Raw genomic sequence first — 8183 nt, 5'->3', positions numbered from 1 at the left:
AAAAAACCAAAATGACATAGGAACTCGCATATTAGGCTACCTATAGATGTTTTAAAATGCTATCAAAATAATAGATTTGGTGGTATTCCATTTACATTCAGTTATATGTTTTAAAAATGTTTTCAAAGCAAGGTAAAATTTACATTACAAGATATTCATATATTTAGACATGAAAAATATATTACAAAATGTAATGTTTTATTTTAGTCATTTAGCTATAGCTTAAGACCACCTTATAAAAGACAATTTGGGTTGTGCACGACGAACTCCAGCGGTATATTAGTAACAATAATTTCTATTTTTTCTTTTTTTAAATATCAACCCCGTTGAAAGTCACTGAATATTTCGCACAGTGATCACATTGCCTTTTTCAAGGGGCGGAGACAAAGGTTCCGCTCGTTCTTGTGAGTGCATAGTGTGCCAAGCAGAGCATGCAGGTAGCGGACTAGCAGTTGAGTAGCCTACTGGGTGATTTGAGACGGTGACTTCTGCTGCAGGTGCTTTGTATTTTCTTCGTTGCCGGACAGTGAAACAGCGAGACTACGGTAAAGTAATTTGGGTTGCCTTTAGTTGTATTTAAAAGTGTAAACGATCAAAACAGATGTGTGAAGTTTGACAGTTGCAACTCACTGCGAGAGCGCTGACACACTGATGCTCGTTTGAACTTTTCGCTTCTGGTCTTGAAACTTTTATGCATTTATGTTTCTCATGATACTAAACTGTTGATTTAGAGACATGTTTTAAATGTGTAAAATTAGTTTCGCAGACAAGTGTGCGTACGTAGGCTACTGTGTGAAATTAACATTAAATATTAATGCTGGTCAGGATAGTGAATGAAGAGCAGACAATGTCCAACACTGGAAGAAGCCTATTGGAAAGTCCAATACCTTTTAAAAATAGCTAAAATATTGCTATGATGTAAAATACTAAATGATCCCCCCCATACTTCAAAGTATTTTGTTTTATTGTTTTGCTATTATTCTAGCAGTAATATTAGCTACAGTTATGTGGAAAACAGTAATATTTAAGAATTAAAGAAGTGGGTGTACATACACATGCACACACACACACATACATACATACATAGTCAAACCAAAATATATTCAGACACCTTCTCACAGTTTATTTGCTACTTAAGGAAATGGTAGGCCTGAAATATCACAAAAACTCAGGAGTTAAACTGTGTCAGAACAAATTCATCTTGATAATGTCAGATGACTTTGATAGAAAGGTATGCAATGGATTACAATCAACCAAAAATTATTCATCTGTTAAATTTATAGATAATACCAATTTAGGTCAACCAATTGCCAAGAAATGCTTAATTTTGTTCAGTCTGTGGTGTAAAAAGGTCACATTAGCAGTTAAAGAAAACACTTAAGCAAAACATGGATAGGTAAAAGAGTCTGAATATATATATATTTTTTTTTTTATCCCAAATTTTACTGTAGTCCACTGTATGAAGAATTTTTGGGTATAATATGTCACAATTTATTTTATTTTGCCATCCTCATTTAACATAAATGAACTGTAGTGTACTGCACTCACTAGTAAAAAGATATTAAAAATTATATCTGGTGTCTGAATAATTTTTGGTTTGACTGTATACATACATACACACACACACACACACAAGGGAATGTAGAACTCAGGGAATATATAGCTTACAACAGAAGGCTTTTCCACTGCAGTTTCTAATTTCCCCATTTCTAATATAAAGTTATCTTGATATCAAATCTTAAATTACATTCAAAATCGTGCAAATTGTTGTATTTTGTTTTGCTTGTACATAATCTCTGTCCAGTTGTAAATCAGCACAGTCCTCCCCAAAGCATATATTCCTAAGGTATGAAAACAATGGGCCTTGCCATAAAAGAACATAACACAAAGAGAACACATATTGAGGGAATGAGACTAAAGCTCAGTGTTTATTCATAAAACAACTTCCCCTGTCACAGCAGTCAAATCAGCTTTCAGTCTTTAAATGGCTTTTTTGTTTTTCTGTCTTTCTTCCTTGTAATGCCTGTATTGATCTAGCCATGTTTGCATGAACCCTGAGGCCTGTGTTCTAAGTTTAAGGGAAAACAGGAGATCAGTTTTTAACAGCCAATGGCAAAATGCAGCTTTTATTTGGACTTTGGTGTATTCATTTCTTCATATGGTTTTAGTCTTGATATTACAGATATTGTTTGACAGAGTATGATAAGGAGTGCAGATCTGTGAAGGGCGGATGAACTGTGACAGGTTCAACAGTACTAACAGTGTTAAGGATTATTTAATCAATTTTAATTACGAATTATGATATCAGCAAATTTCAGAATTTCTTCATTTCTGGTTCGTACCTCTTTTGCTTTAATGACAGCAGCATGAATTAAACCCGATGATCTTGTTTTACAACATGATTTAAGGACAATCCACGGAGAATCTTGAGCTTTGATAGAAGGAAAAACTTCTGACCATATGTACAATCACATGATCAATTTCACAAATCTCCTTTGTTTTTTATTAATGACCTAGAAATAGTGTAGTCTTGAATATGTCATACTCATTTTAAATTATAGTGTTTTTGTTTTTATAAGTTTTTAAATTATATTTTGAATATCTTATTTTCAACATGAATTTTTGGACCCTGTATAAAAAAAAAAGTTTTTGTTGGACCTTGAAATATTAACTCACTTTAGTTAAAGTATCTATATGCAAAGAAAGGATGTAATTTGGTCTAATGTATTCTGTGTTTCTTTCATTATATTCTCTCTCTTTCTTTTTCATTGTCAAATTAAGTCGGTTTAATCCACAACACCAAAACAGAACAGCTCTCCCCTTCACAAACTTCACTAATTGTGCATCATTGAAAAGAGAGCAGACAGTGTTTCTGTAACACTTACAGTCAGGGAATAAATTATATTTCCAATTATCATATGTGGCTCAATTTGCACTTCATTTCATGTGAAGTTGTTGCTTTTTGAACAAGCATCATTGGGTCTCCTCTGTCCCCGTCTGCAGTACGGCAGGAGCTCAGTTTAGGTAAAGATAACTGAGCACTGTGCAACTGACAGAGTACATTAACATGACTGACAGATCAGCTCTCACATCTAATCGCTGCTCATCTGAGAAATGGTTTTTCACAAGGCCAGAGGGGAGAGGGAGGGATCAGACGACTTCAAATCCATGTCTCAGAGTGTGGCTCAGTGTAATCTAGAGGTGACAAATTGAAATAGATGACATCGAAAGCTATGTCGGAGTAGGACACTACAAACCAGCACATGGACGGCCGAACACAGCATGTACAATAAGGTCAAAAACATTGCATGAGATTTAACAGATTTTTCATAAAAGTTTTGTTTCGCTTTTATTTTTAATGTTTCTTTATGGAATTTGACATGCTGAATTTGAAAGTCATATTACTAGTGTTCATGAAAACTAAAAAATACATATAAATATGTTGACAATTTATACAAGCTAATCTGTTATGCATAAAAATTACATGGTACATGCATAATACTTTCGCTAACAACAGTTGAACATAAACAGTTACCAAAAGCGAGTCTGTCAAAAACTTCAGAAGTTTGATGATTTTTGTCTTTTATGACTCGTCCCACCAATGTTCTGGAATGTTCCAGAAAGCATTAGAATATAAAAAAATGTTACAGAAACCTCTGGAATATTCCCATATGGAAAAATAGTACAAATTAGTAGTGTTTTTTTTTTTTTTTTTTATAAATTGTAGGTAATCTAATCCAAGAGGCACGATTAGATGCACATTAATTTCTTTGAAGGAATGGACAGTATTTTATGAAGAAAGCATACGTCAGCTCATTTATTGTTGGTACAGTCGCGGGGTTATGAGACAATATTGCAAACACTGATGCAGCACGCTTTGAAATCAAAGCTATTGAGAGAATAAAGTTCTCAATGCCTGTATTTACAGGAACGAAAAAGGGAGATGCCGCACAATGCTAGCTGCAGATCATTATTCTTAGCAGTAAGAAACAATTTTCTATAAGGAAAAAAAAACATATTATGAAGAATCAAATTGTCCATGGTCTTTTGTGATAAAGAGCCTGAGCCTGTGTGAAATGAGCCTGTTTCTTAAATGCGCAGAAGTGAAAATAGACGGTTTAATTTGGTGTCAAAGAGGGGAGTGGAAAATGATATCGAAAAATGAAATGCAATGAACTACTACACTCGTAGAATGTACTAAAAATTTTGGATGAAATGTCCCCTGCTGTTCACAGAGGTCCATGTAGGAATAATGTGTATTGTAGTGATGTTTTTTTGAGTCAGACAGACCATAGGATTTTTAAAAATGTTAAGAACTTCATAATGTGATCCATAAGAAGGTTTAAGGTGTATATAGTTGTCAGTGTCTTACAGTCTTGCTTATGCTTGGGTTCTATGTAAGGCTCAGTTTTATTACTACAATATTTTGGTACCTTATAATTGTGTTGCTCGGGGACCCCTTTGTTAAACTTAAGGTGATGGTTCACCAAAAATAGCAGTTTAGTAAACCATTTAAAAGAAAAGTCAGACTATTCACACACCTTTCTTCATTCAGTGAAAATGAATGATGACTGGGGCTGTCGAGTTTAAAAAACGAGTCCATAAAAGTACCAGAACAATAATCCATATTACTTGTGAGAGAGCTACAGCAGATTAGATGATTATTAGTGAATAATGGTTTTAATTTTGGCCCCACAAAGTAAGTGTATGACCCAGATAGAAGACTTGATTAACCTGTGTTCAACTAAGGGTTAAAAGTTGACAAAGGGTTAAAGGTTTGTGTTTACTTCCTCTTATAGGGAGCCAACGCCACATTTCTTGTTTGCCCATGTGTTTTCTCTTGTATGGTCACCATCTCAAATGGAGGATGGGCAAGCCAAGGACATGCATCATACTGTAGTAATTAGATATAATTTAATCTGCATTTCCTCCTCTGCTGTTTGTGCAGCTCTCCTTCCTCCTGATCCTGCTGGAAATGATCCTGATTACCAGCATCCCTTCCTTTCCTCTTCACTCTGAAAAGCCCAATTCAGAGGAGAACAGAGAGGACCTTTAAACTTCTCAACCAATCCGGTTAATATGAGCATCAACCAACTTGCTTAAAAACATTGTCTTAAAGAATAACTCCCATGCACCCATTGCAAAGAGAACGGGGGAGTTTTTGTTTATGATGGGAAAGGCTTAAAGGGTTAGTTCTCTGAAAGAAAAGCTTAAAAAGCCTACCGAATCTGTAAATAATGACTTGTGTGTCTGTTTTCCACTCAAAATATATGGTCTGACTTTAGAAGACCTGGAATATACAATAGAGCACATTCATGTAGGCTACATCTATGGTCTTTCATTCATTTTAGTTTGTTCATTTTCAACTGTCTCTGTCTTTTCTTTAGGTGGCGCTGTGATGGCCTCTTGAAACCAGTGTCTCAAGCGTCTCAACGTCCTCAGATCACAGGCATTGTATTATAGTAAGTTGTGACCTCTTCATTCACAATTATAGGTTAATACAATCATTTATTTATTTATTTTTTTTTCCCCCTATTAAAACCTTTTTTTTCTTTTTGTGAGTGGTCAAAACTTGAAACATGAAAAGTACTGAGTGGCCTTTTTTGAACCAACTTGCTTCACTTTAATAAAGGTGCACTTTTGCATTGCACACAACTACCACTAGCCAGCTAACCGCAGCACTTCTGCTTAGCTAGAACATCTGCAGGAGTTTGTCCTCTCTGGTCTTTCACAAGCCTGAGGTTAACAGGTTTACTCTACATTTTCTTCATTCTATCACCCTGGTTTCTCCAACCTATAATCTTTCTGTGTCTCCTCCCATTTATAGCAGCTTGTAGACCCTCCCCTTTGTTCAAGCTCTCAGTATTTCACCATGGAGGCCAGAGGAAAGTATGACTTCAATGGCCAAGCAGAAGATGAGCTCAGCTTCCGGAAAGGAGACATTCTAAAGGTGCGTGATAGAGTACTCTAATGCACAAACACTTACTTTGATTGGAGAGTTGTGAAGCCCTCGATTAAAGGGTTTCAAAGACCACTCAGTGCACGATTTGCATTGACCACCACATGAAAAGCATTACAGATGCTAGCAAAAAAACGGAACAGTGTACAGAGGAAACAGTAAAAACAAGTATTTATAAGACAAGAAGTCCAGCTATATTTCTTGGAAACTTCGCAGAAAGAAAAAAAATTACTTGCCGAACATGGGTTTATACAATTCTTGGGATGCTCCATGACTGATAAGAAAATGACATTCAAGATGTCATAAAGTTTGAGAGGTTTCTAAACACAAATGTAGGTGCAAAGTTGGACCTATCAAGCCAGTGGGGTGAAAGTTGCGAAAATAAACAAAACTGTTGAAACTTTTTCAATAATTAAAAAAAATAAATTAAGTAATAATACCACATTTGTATGAAAATCATGCTTGCATACCATAAAATATTGGATTTCTAAGATAAGAAGTCCTAAATCCTATTTATGAGTTAAAAAGTCAAAATTACAACATAAAAAGTCCTAATTTTGAATTATGCCTTTTTATCTCATAATTTCAGCTTTTTAAGTCATAATTATGTTTTTGTCATAAATTAGTCCTTTTGTCAAAATTGATTTTATGTCATAATTTTATTTTTTATGTTACAATTATGATTTATTAATCTCATAATTATGATTTACCATTTTTGAGGGCTTAAGAAATGGGCTTATATTCATTTGAACAAATATTACTCTAAACAGATCCTGGGATATCAAGACGAGTGGTTCAAGGCAGAGCTACATGGTCATGAGGGCTTCATACCTAAAAACTATGTTGACATGCAGACGCCGAGGTGAGATTATATTTGTGATATTATTGTTTGCTATTTACCACATGCAAAAAACCTGTGAGCATGTACACTCTTAAAAATAAAGGTTCTTTATTGGCATCAATGGTTCTATGAAGAACCATAAACATCAACGGAAACTTTCAAATGCAGAAAAGGTTCTTTTATAGTTTTTAAATGTTCTTCAAAATGGTTCTTTTAGGTACTGTTCACTGAAAGGTTCTTTTGGGAACCAAAAATTCTTCTATGGCAACACTGCAAATACACCCTTTTGGAACCTTTATTTTTAAGAGTGTAGTAGTTAATATCGTGAGTTATTGTAAAATAGATAAAGAGAGAGCGAGAGAGAGAGTAAAAGACCTAAACTAACACTAAAGTGTATTTGGATTCCAAATATTCTACAGCTGGTACAAAGAGAACGCCGGTCGTGGCTCGGCTGAGGAGATACTCATGTCCCGAGAGGTGGGTGCTTTCCTGATCCGTGGCAGCCAGAGTTCCCCTGGAGACTTCTCCATCTCAGTCAGGTAACAAAAATGAGGAGAGAATAGAATTAGTGGATTTATATTAGGATTGCAGATTTTGATTTTGCCTATGCGTTTGCTTAAAGGCATAGTTCGCCCAAAATTGAAAATTCTGTCATTATTTACCCACCATCACGTTCTTCCAAACCTGTATGACTTTCTTAGTTTTATGCAACATTTTTCGTCAGTATAATGGAAGTCAGTGGTAACCGAAAATGTTTGGTTACCAATATTCTTCAAAATATCTTCTTTTGTGTTCTGCAGAAGAAAAAAATATAAAAACAAAAAAATGAGATAAGGTCACAGTCCTGTTAGCCTAGTGTTAGTATTTCAGCTAGTGCATGAACGTCACCCTTAAAATGCTGTGCATCTGTAATCCCACAAATATCAGTCTTTTTTAAGCCATGAGACTGAAAGATCCTCATAGACTAGAGCCTCACACCTGAACCATCTCGGCCCACACACACCGAATCTGGCCTATGGAAACAGTCCATCAATAATGCATCAATAACATCCATCTTATTACAGCGGTCAGACAGTCCATTTGTTTCAGCCATCCTCTCATAAATCACCTGTACAGTAGGTCCAAACTGAATGCAGAGAGAGAGAGCGAGAGAGAGTATGAGTGAGGGTTCCCTCTAGTGCAGAAAGTGGGTTGTGCAGCTTTTGTTAATGGCAGTTTATTAAAAATTGCTGGACATTAATACATCCTGAGGGCTGGTAATCAAACTCGAATAAGTTAGAAGCTTCTGCCAAATGACTGCATAGCTTTTTATAAGTGAGATTATTTTTTTATACATCAGTCTGTCACATGACACTGAAATAAGTGTGAACAGTTAGGTTTCAT

At 35.3% G+C, this 8183-nt stretch overlaps 1 protein-coding gene across 3 annotated transcripts in view; it reads left to right on the top strand.

Moving 5' to 3' along the window:
* Window positions 1-410: 410 nt before the first annotated feature.
* grap2a (GRB2 related adaptor protein 2a) overlaps window positions 411-8183 on the top strand; it is a 13233-nt gene continuing 5460 nt past the window's right edge. The window contains exons 1-6 of one of the 3 annotated variants that reach the window (XM_058770411.1): window positions 413-545; window positions 4949-5073; window positions 5388-5462; window positions 5828-5950; window positions 6730-6821; window positions 7220-7339. In XM_058770411.1, the coding sequence (XP_058626394.1) occupies window positions 5873-5950; window positions 6730-6821; window positions 7220-7339 (290 nt within the window). In that variant the 5' untranslated portion in view covers window positions 413-545; window positions 4949-5073; window positions 5388-5462; window positions 5828-5872. Of the gene's footprint in view, window positions 546-4948; window positions 5463-5827; window positions 5951-6729; window positions 6822-7219; window positions 7340-8183 lie in introns of all 3 variants that reach the window. The other 2 variants (XM_058770409.1, XM_058770410.1) reach the window with 2 other exon arrangements.

This window comes from Onychostoma macrolepis, chromosome 03, assembly GCF_012432095.1.
Source record: "Onychostoma macrolepis isolate SWU-2019 chromosome 03, ASM1243209v1, whole genome shotgun sequence".
Taxonomy (NCBI): Eukaryota; Metazoa; Chordata; class Actinopteri; order Cypriniformes; family Cyprinidae; genus Onychostoma; species Onychostoma macrolepis.
The sequence above is the reverse complement of the archived record's forward strand: the minus strand, read 5'-3'. Positions and strand labels throughout refer to the sequence as shown.